Genomic DNA, 22,969 nt, shown 5'->3' with positions numbered 1-22,969 from the left:
GAATAAATCCTTAAGATGGATTAGGCAAAAGGGGAAAGGTTTAAAATACACAGATATGTCATTGGATATGAAAAGAATATCTGTGAGAAAAAACGAGACATTGTATATGTCCAAATCTGCCAGTTTCAGCTTCACAAACAATTTCATTATAATGTTGGCCATTCAGAACCAGAGTAAACAGTTCTGATAATCTTGAACGAGTTTGTCACCATCATTTTTCCTAGTATCTGTACTAACGGGTTATAAATCCATTTTAATTAAAACTGGTAAACAGCACCTGAAAGTGTTATACCACTTCAATAAGCATAGCACCAGTTCTAATACAGCATGACTTTGACACCTTTGAATTAAAAAACGATCCAACTTTAGCAAGAGATAAATGAAGTTGATAATTAAAAGTGGGTTATGGGCTCAATTTGGACAAATTGGATTGCAGGGTGGCTTTTGCCCTCTATTGGAGTATTTTCTGTGTGCATGGCCAGTGTTTAACAGATAATTTCCAAATCTCCACTTCCTTTCTCTATAGACTTCTGATTTACGGGCTGTTGCAATGAAGCAAAATCTCATGTACATATATACATTCACAGCTTTTAAATGTGTGAAACCATGATATGACAATCCTAGCAATTAAAAGATTCAGTGAAGCTGTTTAGATGTTTTCAGTCTGCTTTCTTCTTAACTGAAGCCCCTTATAATTACAAGTTGAGTTCAGCGAGATACATTTGAACCTTGTTTTTTTTTTTTCTTTCAGAAAAATAACTAATGTATGCTAGCTAGTACTTCAAGGTAAACTTCCTGATCTAAAAATACGCCAAGGAATTCTAGTAGAATATGGATTCCTCTTATTCAAGGAAAGATACTGTGCATTTTAAAGTAGTGATTCCCTCTAGAAATTTCCTTTGAACATTTCCCTCTTTGTAGTAGATCATGTATAAAATGGCTGTTTTTTTTTAGATAAAAGAAAGTTAAATTGACTTTTTTTGCACTAAGGAAATCTTTCATACCTAGAACTGTGCTGCTGAACTGGCATAAGAGACACAAACTCATAGTGTGTTAGGACTAGAAGGGACCTTGGGCGTCATCTGGTCGACCCTGTTATTTTACAGATGAGATACAGGCTGGCAACTTGCCCACAGCCTGTCACACAGGGAGCGGGTGGCACAGCCAGACAAGAACCCAGGCTTCCTGACACCCAATTAATGTGCTCTTTCCAGTATTGGCTGCCCTCAGGTTTTTTGTTTTTGTTTTTTGTCCCTCGAATTAGTGTTTTCTGTTTTTTTAATTAAATTTTTTTTAATTGAAGTATAGTTGATTTACAGTCTTGTGCCCATCTCTGCTGTACAGCAAAGTGACTCGGTTATACACATATGGACATTCTTTTCTTTATATTCTTTTCCATTATGGTTACCTCAGTGTTTGATCTTGTTCAGCAATTGGACTTATTGGCATTTGATGGATTTGCGCTTTTTGGTAAGTAGAAAACTGCCAATTTCTTAGTATATAAATGATTGAGGTGAAGAGAGAATCCTGTGTTACAGAAATACTTGATGGAAGAACTTGAAATAAACAAAATTGGCTTTAACTCGTCAGTCCCTCTTTTCTCAGAGCCAAAAATGAAGTCTCTGACTGTGTAACCAAACAGCTCATAGCAAACGTTTTTGACCTTTTAGAACAGAAGAATCAATAACAGAAGATGACAAGAGGAGGTATGTTTGGTGTTGAAGCTACCTTTAATTTGAATAATTTTGGTCCCACCTCATGGATTTAATTTAACATGAATTAATTTAACTCATGCATTTAATCGACCACTGTAGCACATTGCCAGTAATACAGATTCCACCAGGAAAACTTTTGGCACAGAGAATACAGGTAGGAGCATGCAGTGTGATAAATATCTTGCCCAGGGACCATAATCTTTGCTTCTTCCAAACAAGCTTGGTTTGTCCTGTGCACACGGCTTGTGCTAGTTTCCATCTTGTGGCCTTTGGATGTGCTGTTCTCTAAAATTGGATGATATCTCTTCCTTCCTTCCGCCTTCTCCGTCCTTCCATCCTCTGATTAGCAGAACTCCACTCTCATTACTCCTTATCTCTCTCTCTTCCTTCTCACTTTATACCTACCTACAGGGAAAGTGTTTTTGTGTGCCCATAGCACCTCATACCACATTGACCACTCTGAATTCTTGATAAATGTTGACTGATTAACTGTAACATGTCACGCTACTGATATTTATTACTCTACTAAATTGTAAAAATCCTAACTTCTCTTCTTTCTCATTGCAAGTAAAATATCTAAAAATTCTACTACACAGCTTTCTTTTTTTTATATATAGCTTCTTTTTTTTAACATAGAAAAACAAGATCTCTCCAAGGGCAATAATATTCTGAATTCTACTTTGGAAAGTCATGAGTTATTTTAATAATTCTATAATTGTTTGAAGGCCCCATGCTCTCATCATTTTCTGCAAATGTTTAGTAACCACGTAGTTTGGTCTGATTTTTTCTATCTCTGCTTCTTTTCATCAAGAAACTATGGAGGGGTGTATGTTGGTCTGCCATCTGAAGCTGTCAATATGGTGTCCAATCAAACAAAGACTGTGCGAAAAAGTAAGTAAAACCATGTGATGTTTACTCTCTCTACATGTTTATTTTTTTTTGTTTTGTGAAAAACGTATGAAATGTATATTTCAGCTTGCCTGACTCACCCTACATATTTCTGACTTGCAGTGAACTGTGTGTAAGAGCCATAGCTGGGGCTTCCCTGGCAGTCCAGTGGTTAAGACCCTGCGCTTCCACTGCAGGGGGCGTAGGTTTGACCCCTGGTCGGGGAACTAAGATTTCGCATGCTGCTCCATGCGGCCTTAAAAAAAAAAAACCAAAAAATCCATATCTGCTCATTGTAATCATTTGTTGAAATTGCCACCCACATGATGGGAGTAATTCCAGAGCAAAATTTAGCTTCTGTTTGTCATTATGCTCCATGGATATTTTAAATTGCTTGTTAATTTCAGTGATGATCGGTGTGAAAATGAAAGCAAACATTTCAGTAAGTTTATGGAGTTTTTGTAGAACATAAAGGTACATTCCTATAATATATTATAAATGTGACTGATAAGTAGTCTGGTGATTAGAAGAAAATTAACTGTCTTTTGTATAATGAAATGAAGTGGAGACTCCTTTTTCTGAGTTTTAGTAGTTAGTAATTGCAGGGCTAATGAAGTTCTTTTGATAATAGGTACGATTGCAGCCTTGTAGATAGCTTCTTGCTTAAGTAAGTTTTTTTAAAATTTATTTTTATTTATATTATTTATTTTTGGCTGTGTTGGGTCCTCTTTGCTGTGCACGGGCCTTCTCTAGTTGTGGCGAGCAGGGGCTACTCTTCATTGCAGTGCTCGGGCTTCTCGTTGCGGTGGCTTCTCTTGTTGCGGAGCACAGGCTCTAGGTGCATGGGCTTCAGTAGTTGTGGCACATGGGCTCAGTAGTTGTAGCCCTTGGGTTCTAGAGCACAGGCTCAGTAGTTGTGGCGCACGGGCTTGGTTGCTCCGTGGCATGTGGGATCTTCCTGAACCAGGGCTTGAACCTGTGTCCCCTGCATTGGCAGGCGGATTCCTAACCACTCCGCCACCAGGGAAGTCCCTTAAGTAAATTTTTAAGTGTGGCTCGTGGTGAAGAATGCTGATTTACTAATAACTGTACAGTTGTCTGATAATATGGTTTTAAAGAACTATTAATATGTACACATAAAATTACATATATGTGATATTTGATTTAATTTGTACACAAGCCTTTATTATTTCTTAACATACTATGGTTATTTGTTCCTCATTTTTTTCTCTACTCGATGATTTAGACTAGCAAATACATATATGTCACAACTATTTGTAGTTTTGTAGGAAACTGGAATATATTCTTTATAACTGTACCTTTAACTTTTCTTAATTTTCTCTTTTTTTAAGATTAGAAGAAAGTAATATCATGACAATAATCAAGAGGTACTGTATATTTTTCTAAATAATTCTATATATTTAGCCTGGATGAATGAACTGTAGATATTAATGCTCTATATTTCTAAGAAATCTCGAACTTGAGTATGAGGAGGGGTCTCATCTTGTGGTTAAATCTATGGAACCCAATATATTTTATTGTAAAGAGGTCTTTAATGACTAGATCAATTTTCTTTGCAGTTACTTTTTTTCATTAATATTTTTTCAAATGTAACTTAATTCATTTAATAAGAACAAGCTGTTTGCCTACACTACCAGGGTTTCACTCTTCATTGCCAAAATCTTTGAGGGGCTAGGACCTTGGAAGTGACAGACAAGGAGAGACTAGAGAGGTTGGGAATTAGATTAGGATCAATATTAAATGTTTGGCCATAGTCAGGGGTAGTTGATATACAGAGAGAAGATGCACCAGTACCAAAACTCCAGTAGAGATAGGCAATGGTCAGTGTGCAAAGATGCAGTTTTTCAGGAAGGAATAGTAAAATCATAGACCAAGTTTAAAAGATGAAGCACTGTGGACCTGGTGAAGAGCTTGGAGTTAGAATTATAAGACAAACAAGAACAAGGACAGAAGAAAAATAGCTTTCATTTATGAACTACTGTCTGGGTACTAGTCTCTAGAAGCTACTGAGCAGCATTTCCATTGAGGAGAAGAGTTTCTGTTTACCTGGACCAAAATGCATGCAATGCTTAGATCCCCACTGTCTTTCAGTCTTGCTGAGTGACATCCCACCGCTTTTGAACATCCAGTGATCAGGAATGCTCTGTCTCCTGAGATAGCCCATTCTCTTTTGGGTGTCAAACAATGCTGGATTTGAATTCAGGCTCTTTCACTTTCTAGCTGGGCAAGTTTCTTCCCCTGATGCGTATTGAAGGGTTTGTGTTAGGATTAAATGTGAAGTAAATGGTAGCTTCTGCTATAATTGTCATCATCACCATCAATATCATCATCACTGTACCATCATCCTTTTTTGTAACCAGAATCCAGCCATTGGAAGATCAGAAGCAAGACTGATTTGACATTGAACCAGCTTCTGGCTGAGGGCCAGTACTGATGCTGGTGTCTGGGATGGGATGGGTTGCAGAATAAGCTCACAGGTGGAGACAAATAAGCTTTCCTACTGGAGGAAAGGGACATGGAAGCTGTAACTGGTTTCTTCCGGACAAGAAATACCACAATATTGGGCAGCCGCTTTTTCAAAGACCCTCTCATCAAGGCTACAGCATTATGGAGCATTATTCCCTAGTGCCCATAACCGCGTTAGGGTGTTGAGCTTCTCTTTAGGAACTTGCTGGAGATTTTCTATTTCTAGTATTTCTAACAGAGTTCTAACTCTCATGTAGATTTCTAAGTTCCCTGCTAGTTTTCCCTGATGCAGCAGTAGTTTTACTATTTGCATCAAATAGAAAAGATAATCTAGTAGAAAGTAAACATATATTAGTGTTTACCCTCCTGAAAACAGGGTATATTTCAAAAAGCATCTGAATAGAGTGGGAAGAAGTGCTGTGTAGATAGATATCTGGAGACTCGGTAGCTCTGCTGTTAACACAGGACCTTAGATGAATCCCTTACCTTCTCCCAGCTTCACCCAATTTCAGTTTTTACATGACAAAGTTACACAAGATGATTGTCCAGCTTTGTATATGGATCTAAAATTTCCTGATAACAGTTGAGCACTATTGCTGGTTAGTCAGTCCACATAACATTAGACAGCTAGGTAGAATATTTCCCTACTGCTCGTGGCTATCAATATAAAAATAAAAACTATTTTATTGCCATCCCTCTCTCTCAATTTCTGCCATTCCTTACCTCTATTGCTAAACAATCCATTTGCCTCTTTTGAGTTATCTGAAAAGTTTTCTAAGTGGATAGGCTGTCCATTTACTCAATTGCTAAGCGCCCATTGTGGTACTTATCTGTGAGGTATCTGTATGCATGGCGTCTGAGCTTAAATTATTGGGCAGAAACCCTGATGAGAAGAGACATTTTATGGAAAAGATTGGAGACACTTTTTTTTTTTGACCTAACATATAAAACCTCTCTAGAAATAAAGCCACCGAACTCACTCAGTGACCCAACTTCAAAGTTGATTTGGTAACTTTTTTTTTTTTTTTTTTTGTGGTACGCGGGCCTCTCACTGTTGTGGCCTCTCCCATTGCGGAGCACAGGCTCCGGACGCGCAGGCTCAGCGGCCATGGCTCACGGGCCCAGCCGCTCCACGGAATGTGGGATCTTCCCGGACCGGGGCACGAACCCGTGTCCCCTGCATCGGCAGGCGGACTCTCAACCACTGCGCCACCAGGGAAGCCCTGATTTGGTTACTTTCTGAAGCAAATTGAGGAATGATTTCAGAATCAAAGTTACTTATATCACGATACAAATGTGTAGTTTCTTCCCTAGATGACCCAAGGGTGAAAGTTATGCCCATTTAGGTATACGGCGTGCTGCCAGCACAGTGATGCTTCTCAAATGCCAGTGGATGGGCTCGCTGCATCAGATCCCCGGGGGGAGCTCGAGGTGAAGTGGATGGCTCGCCCCTCTTCCCGAGAGGGTCTGACCAAACAAGGAAGGGATAGACCGTGGCTGAGCAGTTGGTATCTCTGTGAGGTTGCCGTGCAGCTTGGTTCGGGCATCCTCCTGTTGTATTTTGGTTATAAGTTCAGAAGTCTCTCTCTCCACCTGACTTGGTCTCTTCATATAAGTGTCATCAGTGCTTCACACTGTGCTGGCCACATATTCAGTCTCAAATCAGTACTGGACAGACGTTGAACGTGTGTTTTACTGAAAAGAAAATCAGTAAATAATTTGCAGGCTTAACGCTGATATGTTTTTATCTAAGTGGTGCCTTTTCGCGCTTGCTAACTCTTTTCCCTTTTTTGTTTGTTGCCTTCGTAGCCTGCTCATCAAGATCTGGCTGGAATTTTTGCTTTGTGGGATTTTGTAACGTGCACAGACATCTCCAAGGAAATTCTAAGCAGTCGCCCCCCACCGCCCCAAATTCTTAGTTTATAGTTAAAACCATGGTACATATTGAATGTTGTGGTACTAGAAAGGAATTGGTTAAACAACACACGTATATGGAACTATATTTGATCCACCTGCGGAAGACAAGCTTACAAAGGGTTCTTGCCCAGCTGGCTGCTGTGTCCCAGCTGCGTTCTCACCCTGGCCATCCCCACAGCTCATGAAGATCATGTCTTTTCACTGATACGTTTTTGATAGTTTTTATATAACAAAATCCTTCATCTATTTATAACTCACAATAATAAGGCACTATCGATGAATTACCCAAAGTAATATATTTGTCTGTTATCTTTCACTATTTCTACTTCATGTTAATTTTTAGCTGTAAAATTGTTAAATTGATTCTAACTGTTATCTCTTTCCTTTTTTACTATTTGGTTTTCAGCTTTATTTAAATATCAGAGGAGTTTCTTTATTGAGAACAGTGTACTACATGGCAGTACTTAAACTGTTGAGGTTTGCATGCCGTATGTACATTTTGATTAATTTCCTATTTTCTTTAGTCAAAGGCTTAGGTAACTACAAATACTTCCTAGCCATTGAGTCTCCCATTCTACCTGTGTGTGATCAGAGCATCTCATCATGTTAGTTCTACACTGTTTTCAAGGACTTGTCACTGATGTTAGTCGGATATTTGGAAAGTTCTTAATTCAATAGTGATCGTGTGTATCCACTTAGTACTGAAATGTAAGTCACTCAATTTACCAGTGTATTTCAACAATTAAAACATTTTTATCCCTCTTTACCTGGATTTCTTCATTATTTTTCAAAAGAGCTCTTTCAAGTAAGTCACACATTGTGATGTATAGATATAATATATCAGTATAAAAATAAAAATGTATAAATAGATTACTATGAAAAACCAAAATTTTTCACAAGAAGAAAAGCATTATCTTGTATATTTGGTCCATGCAACTATCATAGGAACATCAAATTTTTTTTTTATATCTTTACTGGAGTATAATTGCTTTACAATGTTGGGTTCGTTTCTGCTGTACAACAAAGTGAATCAGCTATGTGTATACATATATCCCCATAGCCCCTCCCTCTTGAGCCTCCCTCCCACCCTCCCTCTCCCACCCCTCTAGAGGGACATCCGATTGATCCGAAAAATAAAGCTGAAGATTAGAGTCACTGAGAAACGATTACGATACACCTACTCCTGTCCCATATCCACATGTCCATGATGGAATTTAGGTGAAACATCAGCAGTTTATCCCATTAGAGATAACAGATGCACTTTTTGAAAACTTTTAATTTTGAAATAACTTTACATTTACAGAGGAGTATGAGGATGGTACAGAGAGTTCCTATATGCCTTCATTTTTAAAAACATTAATTTTTATTGGAGTATAGTTGATTTACAATGTTGTGTTAGTTTCTGCTGTACAGCAAGGTGAATCAGTTATACGTATACATGTATATCCACTCGTTTTTAGATTCTGTTCCCATATAGGTCATTACAGAGTATTGAGTAGAGTTCCCTGTGCTATACAGCAGGTTCTTATTAGTTATCTATTTTATATATAGTCGTGTGTATATGTCAACCCCAATTTCCCAATTTATCCCTCTCCTTCCCCCGTGGTATCCATAAGTTTGTTTTCTACGTCTGTGACTCTATTTCTGTTTTGTAAATAGGTTCATTTGTACCATTTTTTTTTTAGATTCCACGTATAAGCAATATCATATGATATTTGTCCTTCCTTGTCTTTCTATGTCTGACCAGCTTCCCCTAATGTTAAATAACATCTTACAAAACGTAGCACATTTGTCAAAACTGAGAAATTGAACTTTGGTACAATGCTATAAACTAAACTGCAGCCTCTCATTGGATTCCATTAGTTTTTCTATTACTATCCTTTTTCTGTTCCGGGATCCAACCCAAGATTGCATTGCATTCTGCCGCATTTAGTCATCCTGTCTCCTGAGTCTCCTCTCCCTGGCATTTTTCTCAGTCTTTCTTTGTTTTTCACCACAGAGGTGAAGCGCCCCTCTCATCACATCATATCATAATATCTCATGATTTCAACATAACTTGTTATTGGTGATATTTACCATGATCACTTGGATAGGGGCGTCTGTCAGGTTTCTCCACTGTAAGGTTTCTTGTTTACTGTTTCCATCCTCTGTTCCTTATAAGTGAATCATAAGTTTAGACCACACTCAAAGGAGAGGGGAATTAAGCTCAACCTCCTGGAGGAAAGAGTATCAAGAAATTTCTGGAATTTTTTTTTTTAATTTACTATCTTAGCCATTTTAAAAAATATTTATTTATTTATTTTTGGCTGCGTTGAGTCTTCGTTGCTGTGCGCGGGCGTTCTCTAGTTGTGGCGAGTGGGAGCTACTCTTCGTTGCACGGGCTTCTCATTGCGGTGGCTTCTCTTGTCGCGGAGCACGGGCTCTAGGCGAGCGGGCTTCAGTAGTTGTGACACACGGGCTCAATAGTTGTGGCTTGTGGGCTCTAGGGCGCAGGCTCCGTAGTTGTGGCGCACGGGCTTAGTTGCTCTGTGTCATGTGGGATTGTCCCGGACCAGGGCTCGAACCCATGTTCCCTGCATTGGCAGGCAGATTCTTAACCACTGTGCCACCAGGGAAGTCCCTGGAATTTGTTAAAAGCATTTTTAATATATGTGTGTGTGTGTATGTGTGCGTGCACTTTTATATATAAGCATTATATATTATGTATATAATGAAATATTATTCAGCCATAAAAGGAATGAAAATCTTGCCATTTGTGACAACATGGATGGACTTAGAGGGTATTATACTTAATGAAATAAGTCAGACAAAGAAAGACAAATACTGTATGATTTCACTTATATGTGGAATCGAAAAAACAAAACAAAGGAACAAACATTACAAAACAGAAACAGAGTCATAGACATAAACAGCTGTTTGCCAGAGGGGAGGGGCTGGGGGGAAGAGTGAAATCGCTGAAGGAGATTAAGAAGTACAAACTTCCAGTTACAAAAAAAGGAGTCGCAGGGATGAAATGTACATTGTGGGGAATATAGTCAATAATAATGTAGCATCTTTGTATGGTGACAGATGGTAACTAGACTCGTGATCATTTCGAAATGTATAGAAATATCAAGTCACTCTGTTGTGCTCCTGGAATTAACAAAATGTTGTAGGTCAATTATACTTCAGATCAAGAGGGAAAGGGGAAAAACCAAGCACCACAGTAATTATTAATTATGTTGGGGGAGATACTTTGAGACTCTGCACATGTCCTGTTTCTCCTTAAAGATTTGTCCGCTAATTTTAGCATTCACCTTTGGACCTTGCTTGTAGCATATACTGTGGTGTTCCAATGCTGATTTTCTACTCCCCTTGTTCCTTCACATGTGTTACTTGGAATTCTTCTCTAAGGAATATTTTGTCTTATCTCCCAAATTTACTTTTTATTCAATCATTTATTTATATCCATATGGACTCATAGATATTAATTTCTTTAGGTTATAATCCAACACTATAGTCACTATTTTATTGCTCAAATTGTTCAAGCTTTGCCCATTGGTAGTGTTTTCATGTTGGTTCTTGACAAACCCCATCCTTTTTTTCTTCTTAGGTTGACTTTTAATAGCAAGCAGAATAAAAATCCAATTCAAAAGTTAGTTAAAACGCATTCCTAAAACTTCATCAAATTTAATTATAAATGAACAGTGTTTTCCATATTATGACAAGTCTTACCATTTTCCTTCAACTAGACATTATTTAAATTTAGAACCTCATGATTCTTACCAGTTAATAATACCTACCACCCACTTACCTATGTCTTAAGGTTAATGATTATAATTTTTATTAAGTATTGCAAAGATCTTGAGTGAAAGTCTTAGAGAAGAATAATTACTAACATTAGGAGCTTTCAAAAGAAAAGTGAGAGATTAGAGAAGCCTTTAAAATGCCTGAAATTTAAGAGTTAATAGCTTTTCAAACTATATTCTGCTTCTTTGTAAGATTGTTATTGAAATGTATGTGTACTGGAGAGAGGAGTTTCAGAGAATTTCTGATTAATAAAATTGTGTGTTTAGATTAGAAAAGGTTTTCTTAAGAAACCTTCTAGGTCAGGAGACATTTATTCCTAGACTTGGTTAAAGGAGACTGCTAGAATTTAGTTTTGGAAGAACTGTTTCAGTCTCTGGAATGTAGAAATCTGGTTTGGCAAGTACAGCTAACTTCTGGGATTTTATGGAAAAGTGGCTGGCTTGATGAACTGAGTTCTCAAAAGTAATAATGGAGGGCTTCCCTGGCGGTGCAGTGGTTGAGAGTCCGCCTGCCAATGCAGGGGACACGAGTTCGTGTCCCGGTCCGGGAAGATCCCACGTGCCACAGAGCGGCTGGGCCCGTGAGCCATGGCCGCTGAGCCTGCACGTCCGGAGCCTGTGCTCCGCAACGGGAGAGGCCACAGCAGTGAGAGGCCCGCGTACCGCAAAAAAGAAAAAAAAAAAATAGTGAGCTGGACTAGGCTTTGGAGAGAGGAACAGAATGACAGAAGGGGCTAAGTTAGTACAACTGGGAAGTTATCTCTCTGGGCTTTTGAATTGAGAAGAGCTTGAAGAGGAGAAGAAAACAGGTTCCGTTTTGCAAATGGGAGCTTTATGTAGTCATGTTATATCTATGCCCAAAGTTGTGAAGAATTTCAGGAGGGAAAAGTTATGTAAGGAACTCATTCGCAGGAAGATAGTTTACATTTTCTTCCATTTCATTTTACATTTTCTTTACATTACTTTTACTTAATGCACATGATAAATCCCAGCAGTACAAAACGATGTGCTTTTCCATAGATTGGGTTCTGATACCCCATTCTGATTTTTAGTTGTTTATCAATCATCACCACTTGAGTTCTTGCTGTGCCCCACTTGGGGCACACTAGTTACCAAGGGTACTGCTGGAAGACCCACCCCCTACATTCGGGGCTCTAGAATAGTGGGGTTACACTGGTTAACCTGTAATAAACACAGAGCAACGCCCAGGGGACCATGATGACTTTGGGAGCACAGCGTAGGGGCACCCATGTCAGACTCATGGCTTAGGGAAGACTCCCCAGAGAGCAGTCCCCTGCAGAGCCACAAGGGAGAGCGCCAGGTAGCCAACTATAGGCAGGAAAAGAGGAAAAGTTTGGGCAGAGAGCCATAGGTGCAAAGGCGCAGAGCCCTGAGGACCCTCAGCGTGGTCTGGGAACTGCTGGGAGTTCATCCTGGGTGGGTGGGAGGAGGTGGGAATGGGGTCGGAGAGGTGGGCGAGGTGAGCTACGGAGAGCATCGTGGGCCGCGCTGGAGCTTCTCCTGAAGCCTGTGCGAAACCACTGTGGACAGAAGCAATTGTGAGGTTTACCTGCTGGGTCCCTCCATTCACCTGGGGGCCATCAGAAGGCTTTGTCTTATGGTCTGTTCCAACTCTTGGTTTGTGAGTCTCTCTCTGTAGGAAGCATGATCAATACTTGCAGTTGTGTTTTGTGAAGGTGGGCCTTTCCCATTTAATCCATAATACAAAAGACTTGGAGTTTTCAGACACAGTGCAATTTGTAGAAACATTTGTTAGACAAACAATAAGGTCCATCTCCTATACGAGACACTCCTTCCAGACTGGAGAGGTGGCTGGCTGTTTAATCTAATGCATAGAAACCAACACAGAGAGTCAAGGAAAATGAAGAAACAGAAGTGTATATTCCAAACAAAACATTCCATTAGGAAGGTCAGAAACATTCCACAGGGCAGGGCAATGCCTACCCTAGCAGCAGGTATAACCAGGTGCTTAGTAATTGGGTTTTTGTTAACGTTGAAGCCATCACATTGCTCTCCCACTTCTCTCTCCACTAAAGCAATCCCTTAAATGAAGACAAACTTCTTTCTCCACCAGTAGAGTCTGTAACACTTAGATAATTTAGCACTTGATTACCTATTTTGCTTATCCTCTAAATATTTAATAGAAGAGTATTGCAGACTCCCTAGAATGCAGGTGCCTTGTATATTCTTTTCCATTCTTCTTAGAATTGGGTCCCAGGAACGTATTATGAAGAAATGGCCTTGGGTTGGTGTGAAAGCAAGATAATTTGTGACTCTCAGACAGGGACAGACTGTGGTGTCTTCTCTAGAGCAATAGTATCTTTGGAACAGATTTAAGGCCTTTGGTAAATCATTTGGCTTTTCTGTGCCTTGGAAATTTTCAATGAATGGGACAAAATCTATTCTAATTTTCCTCTAGGATTATTAGCAGAATTAATTCATTCATTGATTCATTCATCAAACTATTATTTTCTGAGTGTCTACTCTAGGCCTGGCATTGTTTTAGGTATTGGAGATGCAGTGGTGAACAAATCAGACAAAGGTCCCTGATATCATGTGTTTTAGGTTTTACAGAGGGGAGATGCACTAAGTGAATAAATATTATATATGTAGTTGTCAGAGTAATAAGTTCTATGGGGAAAACTAAACTAGAGAAGGGGGAATATAGAGCTAGTTGGAAAGGTGGGTATTGCAATTTTAATCTTAAATAGGACAATCAGGGAATTACTCACCGAAAAGATGACATTTGAAGGCAAAGAACTGACGGAGAAGTAACTACCCATGTGGGTTCCAGCAGAAGGACATTTTAAGGAGAACTGGCAAGTTAAAATGCCCCATGCAAAAGTGTGTCTGGAATATTTGAAGAAGAGTAAAGAACTCAGTGTGGCTGGAAAAGGATGGCAAATGGGAGAGTCATAGTAGAGGTTAGAGGGCTGCTGGGAAGGGAGATTTTGGAGGAAGATCAGGACTATTACAGACCATTTGCTTTTTAATTTTTTAAAATGTATTTTAAAATAAAATTTGTATATATTTATGGTGTTCAACATGATTTGATATACATAGTGAAATGAGTGCTACTGTCAAACTAACACATTATCTCCCATACATTTTTTTGTGTGTGATGAGATCACTTGAAATCTACTTTCGTAACATATTTCAGGTATTCAACACAGTATTATTAACTATAGTCATCATGCTGTACATGAGATGTCTAGACTTATTCATCCTCCATAATGGGAACTTTTTACCCTTTAACCAACATCTCCCCATTTCCCCCACTCTCCCAGACCCTGGTACCCACTGTTCTACTCTGTTTGTTTGTTTTTTAAATTTTTATTTATTTATATTTATTTTTGCTGTGTTGGGTCTTCGTTTCTGTGAGAGGGCTCTCTCTAGTTGCGGCGAGCGGGGGCCACTCTTCATCGCGGTGCGGGGGCCTCTCACTGTTGCGGCCTCTCTTGTTGCAGAGCACAGGCTCCGGACGCGCAGGCTCAGTAGTTGTGGCTCACGGGCCTAGTTGCTCCGCGGCATGTGGGATCTTCCCAGACCAGGGCTCGAACCCGTGTCCCCTGCATTGGCAGGCAGATTCTCAACCACTGCACCACCAGGGAAGCCCTACTCTCTGTTTTTATGAGTTCATTTTTTGTTGTCGTAAGATTCCACTTACAAGTGAGATCAGACAGTATTTCTCTTTGGTTTATTTTACTTAGCATAATGTCCTCCAGGTTCATCTATGTTGTTGCAAATGGCAGGATTTCCTTCTTTTTATGGCTGAGTAATATTCCATTGTATATGTACACCACATTTCTTTATCCATTCCTCCATCAACAGACACCGAGATTGTTTCCATGTCTTGACTATTGTGAATAATACTGCAGTAAATATGGGGGTGCAGATACCTCTTTGAGATAGTGATTTCATTTCTTTCAGCTATATACCCAGAAGGAGAATTGCTGGATCCTATAGTAGTTCTATTTTTAATTTTTTGAGGAACTTCTTTACTGTTTTCCATAGTGACTGCACCAATTTACATTCCCATCAACAGAGTACAAGGATTTCCTTTTCCCCACATCCTCTCCAGGATTTACTGTTTGTCTTTTTGATGATGACCATTCTAACAGGTGTGAGGTGATACTTCATTGTGGTTTTGATTTACATTTTCCTGATGATGAGTCGCGTTGAACCCTTTTCATGTACTTGGCTGTTTGTATTTCTCCTTTTGAGAAATGTCTATTCAGGTTCTTTACCCATTTTTTAATTGGGTTATTTGTTTTCTTGCTCTTGAGTTGAGTTTATATTTTTTGGATATTAACCCCTTATCAGAAAGATATATGGTTCACAAATATTTCCACCCATTTCATAAGTTTCTCTTCACTCAATTGTCTCCTTTGCTGTGTTCAACAATAAAGGAATACTTAAAAATTATGAGTCAGCTGCACAGGAATATTACATAGTCAGAAAAATCATGCTTTTGAAGAATATGTAATTCAATGGGAAAATATGCATATTATATTTCAGAAAGCAGAGATAAAAATTATATACAGAACTATCCCGTGTGTGTGTGTGTGTGTGTGTGTGTGTACACACAGAATAAGGGTGAGTGGGGGGTAGTGCAGTGGTGGGGAGGGTCCTTGTCTCTCACTGTTCAGTGACCTTCATGCCTGGTACACCCTGACCCCTAGCACTAGTGAAGTGTTAGGCTCACAGGCGTGAATAAAATATGAAGTGAATATTGATGGATGAAGTCCTTTCATCAGTTTACCAGATCTTGACAGTTTATAAGACATTTTAAACTATATTATATTTAACCCTCACAGCAATCTTCTACACTTTAAGCTGATAGGAAGAAGTTTGAATTGATTTCTTCCTTAACAATCGGCATAAAATCTGCGATAACTTTCAGACTTTAACGTCTTAAAAAAAAGACAAACTCCATGGGCTAGGGTCATGCCTGTGTAATGCATACATTTACTGCCCTCTGGTGGAATCAAATCTAATAGCAGCTTAATTTTTTCCCCCTTTATTGCTGGTGGGAAGTAATCCTTATCTTACTTTCCTTAATATATTCATGCATACGAGGATTCATCAGTTTCTTCATAATGGCCAAGAGTTTATATCCTGGCTTTGCCACTTACTAGCTGTGTATCTTGGGCAATTTACTTAACTTCTCTGTGTCTCAGTTTCCTAATCTGTAAAATGGAGACAAGTAACTACGATAAAATATCAAAAAAGCAGTAGGTGTCAAGTGTTTCCTACATGCCATGCATTAACTCATTGAATTTCCACAATAATCCTATCATAATAGGAACAAATGTTATTTCCATTTTACAAAACAAGGAAACCAAAGACCCAGAGAAAAATAGGTTCTACTTCTCAGAGGTGTGAGAATCAAGTGAGTTAATATATGTAAAGTGATTTGAAGATGGCCTGACTGGAGTAAGTGTTCAGTAACGTCGTCAACATTATGAGGATTACAAGACTGGATCTGTGCCAGAGACATTGCCATGGACCACATGGATCCTTATTTATGTTTGGATTCCTCCCACTTGTAACACATGCCAATTACTTGCATAATGAAACATACACTATATCAAAGAGTAAACTGTGTTTATTTATATGTATTCTTCTAGACACTTTTCTTAAGTCAGGACATAACTCCTTCTCATTTCTTCAGGGGCTGATGTTAGGTCAGCCTATTTCACTGCTGACTGCCCTGGGAAATTCAGGGGAGGGGAAGAAGGGATAAAAGGGCAGATGTAGTATTTATATTAGTTTGTGATTGTCTGCTGGTAAATGGGATCTCCACATATTTTCCCAGGTCTGAGAATGGGGAGTGTGAATGAGGGAACCAGGATGGTGCCCAAAGCTATTCATGTACCTCATTATGCTGCCCATTGCTTTATTCATCTACTCAAAAAATATGTACTGAGTCCCCTCATGTCTTGTATTATTCTAAGCACTGGCCTCTCCCTCAATTCTCCTTTACGAAATTCATCATGCTGCTGATAACAACAGAAATTAAAGAACTGGGGACACAGATCAAGTTGAGAACACAGCTAACATATGGATTTTCCCATAGACAAATTTTTTTTAAGTTTTATTTATTTTTATATATATATTTGGCTGCATTGGGTCTTCGTTGCTGCGCCCTGGCTTTTTCCAGTTGCAGCGAGAGAGGATTTCTCTTCATTGCGGTGCGCGGGCTTCTCATTGCAGTGGCTTCTCTTGTTGTGGAGCACGGGCTCTAGGCATGTGGCCTTCAGTAGTCACAGCACATGGGCTCAGTAGTTGTGGCATGGGGGCCCTAGGGCGCACAGGCTTCAGTAGTTGTGACGTGTGGGCTCAATAGTTGTGGCTCGCAGGCTCTAGAGCACAGGCTCAGCAGTTGTGGCACACGGGCTGATAAGCTTAGTTGCTCCGCGGCATGTGGAATCTTCCCGGACCAGGGATCAAACCCGTGCCCTCTGCACTGGCAGGCGGATTCTTAACCACCGCGCCACCAGGGAAATTCCAGACAAATTTTTTTACATTGCATCTTAAAAAGAAAAAATAGGTATTGTGTAAAGAAATTCAATATATGTACTGTGAACATTTGAACGTTCAACAACTGACATTACATTTGATTCTTTTTTAAAAACTATTTTATTTATTTATTTGCGGTCTTAGTTGCGGCATTGGGCACGTGGAGTCTTAGCCAATGGACCACCAGGGAAGTCCCACATTTGAATCTTGATCAAAGGGCCGCTCATGCAAAATTAAAAATTGAACTTCTGACAATTTAAATAATCAAGTCCAATATTAATGGAGGCCGATAATTGAAGGTGGGAGGGAGTACATTTTGGAACTTGATTTTTTAAAAAAACAAATAGAGCACTAGAGGACAGCATATAGAAAGCTGAGGGAGTATTAAGAGAATGTGCTAGGGAATGACCAGCACATAGGACGTTCCAGGGAAAGATGGGCTTGGTGCCCATTTCACTTTGAAGATGAGTGGTATGATGACAGCATGGCTGCTTCATGGGAAACAGGCAGCTGCTCTGCAATGCCTGTTACCTGAAACTGCCGGTTCTTACCAATACTGTTGCTGTGCAAGTACATACTGAACCTGTCCAGCTTCCTACCCAGCATAGAGTGAAGTCTCATCCATGGTCTTTCAACTTAACCTGAAGACTTTAGAATCTAAGTCCCTTCTTCTTTCCTTCCTTCTTCCCCCTCTGCCTCTCTCCCCGCTCCTTTCCTCCCTCCCTCCCTTTCTTCCTTCCTTCCCTTCCTTCGTTCCTTCCCCCTCCCTCCCTCCCCCTTCATTTCTCTCTCTCTCTCTCTCCCCCTTTCTTTCTTTCTCTTTCTTTCCTCCTTCCTTCCTTCCTCCCTCCCTCACGCCCTCCATCCCTCCATCCTTTCTTTCTTATTGTTGCCAGGATGGGGAATCCTTTTAGACAGGAACGCAGAAGTGCAGACCATGATCCATCCTACCACCCACAGTCCTTGAATCCCTCAAGCCCATCGCACTGCTCAGGATAATGGCCATGTGACCCCTGGCCCCCCGCTTAAGCTTCACTTTTCAAGGACATTTTGTTTCCAGAGATCCCAGGTGATAATATAATTGCTGGATTTACCCATGAAATGCCATGCACTACTAGAGTCCCATCTTACAATTTTAGCTGTAATCTCCCAACTTCAGAGCGAGTCGAGCCAGAAATCCATCCTTGATGCCCTTGTCCTTGAGTGTCCACTGCCAGTGACAACCCCTGACACTATTTACTATAACAGTCAGGGCTTTTGTTGAAACAGCAGAGTCTGCCTTAACTAATTTTAGCATAAAATGAATTAATGAAAGGATATTAGGAGTGCAAGAATCTGGGGTGCGGGAGAAGAAGGAAGGCAGAGAGTGTCAGGCTCTGAGGCTATTTCAGCCAGAAGCAACACCCAGGCCATCCCATGGGGGCTGCCCCAGTGAAGATCCCACTGCTGCTGCTGCCGCTCAGTGCAGACACTGATGGTGATGGAACCGGACATTCATGCTGTTGTGACTGGATACCAGAAGTCCTGCCACTGCTGCCCATCTTCAGCCACCTCTTCCAGGAAGCCTTCCCTGACTCCACGAGGAATCAGGCCCAAAGGCTGGTAGATGGCAAGGTGGGGCTTGAGTCTAGGTTTGTACAACCTCAAAGACTTTCTACTACAGCATAGTAATATTTGTCACAGACTTAACTAACAAAAGAGTGGTTAAAAAGCAAAAAGAAAGAGAGATAAGAGGAAATGACAGGGAAGAAAAGAAAAAAGTATGCAGGAGAGAGATGACCTCATTACTGTGTGGTTTAGAGCAGGGGTCCCCAACCCCCAGGCCACGGACTGGCACCGATCCGCGGCCTGTTAGGAACCGGGCCGCACAGCAGGAGGTGAGCGGCAGCCGAAGCTTCATCAGCCGCTCCCCATCGCTCCCCATCGCTCACGTTACTGCCTGAGCCATCCCCCCTATCCCCCCCATCCGTGGAAAAATTGTCTTCCATGAAACCGGTCCCTGGTGCCAAAAAGGTTGGGGACCGCTGGTTTAGAGATTGCAAATAGGCAACATTCGTGTTAGATACGACAGCTGGACTTTTAGGAGATAAAGAAACAACAGTCTTTTCTTCCTCTCCCAGTTGGAACCAGTGTAGAGATAGACACAGGAATCAGACAGGTGGAGATTAAAATATCACTCTTAAAAAAAATCTGTTGAGTTGAATAGCATCCCCCTCCAAAATTCATGTCCACTCAGCACCTCAGAATGTGACCTGATTTGGAAATAGGGTCCTTGCAGATGTAATTAGTTAAGATGAGTTCATACCGGCTTAAATGGGCCTTAAATCCAACATGTCTGGTGTCTTACAAGAAGGAAAAACAAAGGGAGCATGTCATATGAAGATGAAGACAGAGGTGGGAGTGATGCAGTTGTAAGCCACGGAATGCCAAGGATTACCAGGAGGCACCAGAAGCTAGCAAGGGCAAGAAAAGATTCTTCCCTAAAATCTTCAGAGGATGTATGGCCCTGCTGACACCTTAGATTTGGATTTCTGGCCTCCAGAACTGTGAGAGACTACATTCTGCAGTACTTCATTATGGCATCCACAGGAAATTAAAACACCACAAAAGCAGTTTGGAGAACACGACTTTCTGCTCACAAGGAAGTGGGTTTGTGAGTGCCGCATCCCTCGATAGATGGACTTTCCCACCCAGCCTTTCTTTGAAGCTTTACCCCAGGGCAGGTTGGCTCAGGAGGAGGATGGAGATTAGCTGAGCAAGCCCAGTTCCTTCCTGGAAACTGACCAATCAGAGGGGAAGGATGGGGGTAGTCCAGGTAAAGTTCTTCCCACAGGAAACACGAGGAGTGGGGAATAAGAGTTCCTGCCTAACAGTGGACTGCGGATGCCAGTTTTCCAGGCTGCACCGTGTTTTTTTCTAAAAATATTTGAATCAGTTCCCATAAAAGTTGGGAGATTTCATATAAAATCCAGATTTCAAGCTTCTCTTGGAAAATGGAAAATCTGGCCACACTGGGCCACTTCCCCACAGGGCTAGGACTGGCTGCTGCCACCAGTTGGTGCCTTCTTCAGATGGGGCCCTCGGGCTCCCCGTTCTGCCTGCCATTCCCCATGTCTTACCCCTGGTCCACACCATCCTCTCTGCTCCCACTTGGCGCCTTTAGACGTTTTGACTTAGGATTCTCAGATTAGTGGTTGAGAGCAGACTCAAGTCAGACAAACCCTGGGTTCAAATTTGTGCTCCTTACTTCCTAAATGTGTGGGCTTGGGAAAATCTACTTCACCTCCTTGAGCCTCAGTTTCCTCATATGTAAAATGGGAATAAAAATAGAACCTACCTTATGCGGCCATGGAGAGGATTCAAGAATATAATCATGTGAGTCTTACGCACGCCAGACACATCGTAAGTGCTCAATAGACGGGGGCTCTTGCTGCTGTTTGAAAAGCCAAACTGGACATTGTAAGAGGAAACCTCACAGAGAGAAAGCCTCTGGCATGAAGTGTGCTTTGTCTGGTTTTAGGGCTGCCCTCCATCTCACCAATTTTCAGAAAAATAATAAGCCAGCTACCAAGGAGCTCCTTTCTGTAGTAAGAAGTCCAATAGCAGTTTTGGGAATCAGAGGTCCAATTAAGGTGGATTTTTCCTCCTCCTCGACAGTTTGATTCTCTTCTGGAAGGAGGTCTTGGGGAGGCAGGAAACTCTGGATCCCATCCAAATACTTTGATGTCTGGGTTTTAAAATAGTTGCGATCTTAGCTGGCTTTGCAGACTTCCTAGTGGCCCTCAAAGGACAGCTTCTGCTCGGACTGATCACTTCTCCTGGGAGGCCTGGAATGATGGAAGACACAGAAGGAACCAACTGACTTCAAATAGCCTACTTCCAGGTGGAGGCGAGAAGCCAGATGAATTGGGAAGGAGGCAGGGTGACAGAGAGGAAAGGTTTTTTGGTGTTTTTTTTTGTTTTTTTTAATGAAGGACATATAAACTTTTCCTTGTGAGAAGGAAGGCCCAGTTAGGAGGCCATCAGCCTCTGAAATGGTTGCAAGCTACAGAAACCAACTCAAGCCAGTCCTTGTAAAAACGTGAATTTATTTGGAGGGATAATGGAGTATTTCATAGAACCCAAGGCCAGTGAGGCTTCCCCAGGGACTAGAACCAGGAACTGGGAAGTGATCAGGTACACAGTGCAAAGTATACAACTTAGTTGTTGATACAACTGGACGGCTGCCTGGTTGTTCAAGCATCATGTATTGAATAATCCATCTTTTCTCAACAGGTTTGAAATGGCACCTTTATCACTTTTTTGGTGTTTGGGTCAATTCTGGTAAAATTCTACTTCATCTGCTATTCCTGGTTATTATGGGTTGAACTGTATCCCATGAAAGAGACATGTGGAAGTCCTAACCCCCAGGACCTCAGAATGTGGCCTTATTTGGAAAGTGGGTCTTTACATAGGTAATCAAGTTAACATGAGTTCATTAGGGTGGACCTTAATCCAATATAATTTCTGTCCTTATAAAAAGGGGACGTTTGGACACAGAGATAGATGTCCCCCTTCACAGAGGGAAGGCAGTCATACGAAGAAGAAGAACCGGGTTGATGTACCTATAAGCCAAGGAATGCCAAAGAGTACCTGTGAACCACCAGAAGTCAGTAAGAGGTGAGGATCCTTCCCCATGTCTCAGAGGGAGCATGGCCCTGCCAACACCTTGATTTTGGACTTCCAGCTTCCAGGACTGTGAGACAATACCTTTCTCCCAGTTTGTGGTACTTTGTTATAGCAGCCCTAGCAAGCTAATACAGTGCTTCAATGTCTCAAACCGTTTTGGTTATTATAGCTTTATAATATTTAAAAATATCTGGTCATGTTAATCCCAGGGATCTTATTTTTGAGATGGGAAAGTTTAGATCTCATGTAAATGCTAAAGATTATAATCTAGAATACTATTATTAAAGTTAATTTTAATTATCTAGGAAACTCATTGAAATGTACTCTTGAAATGGGTTCATTTCATTGCATGTTAACTATCCCTCAATAAAATTGATTAAAAAGAACAGTAAGACTCAAATGTATCATATCCTACCATGTAGCAAAGCAGGGGGGTCACCACCATTTTGCTTTTTAACATATGTTGCATGGTTTATGGAACTTTGGACCACAGCTCTGCACATATTTAAAATTCTGGTGGAAGTCTCATTAACTGATGGGGCTGGAGTGTTACACTAAAATTTAGAAACAATTTAGGCCAGCACGCATCTACTTGCCTGAAACTGCTAGTGGATAAATTCTTGTAACACAATTGTGGACTGAACATTCAAAACGAAATAAATTAGTTGTGAAGTATTCTGTAACAATCTGACAGAACAGAAATTGAGATTTCTAGTAATTAAAAATGTTGTCATCGAATGTTTCAAGGTATGTTTGAAAAGTGTTCTGGTTTTTCAAAACAAGGAAAATCAAAATTGGCTGAAGACTTGTTCATCACATCTCTCCTAAGACAACAGTTAGTAGTTAAGGAACGTGAATAATTGTTAATGTTAGTGATTCATTGTTAGACCAATTAATTCCTACTATCTCTCAAGCTCTGAGTCTGTTCCAGTAAACTGAGATTGGAAGGTGAGCTATGAAACC

The 22,969-nt window shown here is 40.6% G+C and overlaps 1 protein-coding gene across 5 annotated transcripts in view; it reads left to right on the top strand.

The window, feature by feature from the left end:
• C10H12orf75 (chromosome 10 C12orf75 homolog) overlaps positions 1 to 22,546 on the top strand; it is a 52,402-nt gene extending 29,856 nt beyond the window's left edge. Inside the window, exons 3-6 of one of the 5 annotated variants that reach the window (XM_060306720.1) lie at positions 1,671 to 1,706; positions 2,527 to 2,606; positions 3,961 to 3,991; positions 6,900 to 7,773. In XM_060306720.1, coding sequence (XP_060162703.1) covers positions 1,671 to 1,706; positions 2,527 to 2,606; positions 3,961 to 3,991; positions 6,900 to 6,948 — 196 coding nt within the window. In that variant the 3' untranslated portion in view covers positions 6,949 to 7,773. Of the gene's footprint in view, positions 1 to 1,670; positions 1,707 to 2,526; positions 2,607 to 3,234; positions 3,276 to 3,955; positions 3,992 to 6,899; positions 7,774 to 21,860 lie in introns of those variants that run through there. The other 4 variants (XM_030856186.2, XM_060306723.1, XM_060306721.1 and 1 more) reach the window with 4 other exon arrangements.
• Positions 22,547 to 22,969: the final 423 nt, after the last annotated feature.

The sequence above is a fragment of the Globicephala melas genome, chromosome 10 (assembly GCF_963455315.2).
Source record: "Globicephala melas chromosome 10, mGloMel1.2, whole genome shotgun sequence".
NCBI lineage: Eukaryota > Metazoa > Chordata > Mammalia > Artiodactyla > Delphinidae > Globicephala > Globicephala melas.
Note: the sequence above shows the minus strand (reverse complement) of the source record. Positions and strands in the feature narration are given on the sequence as shown.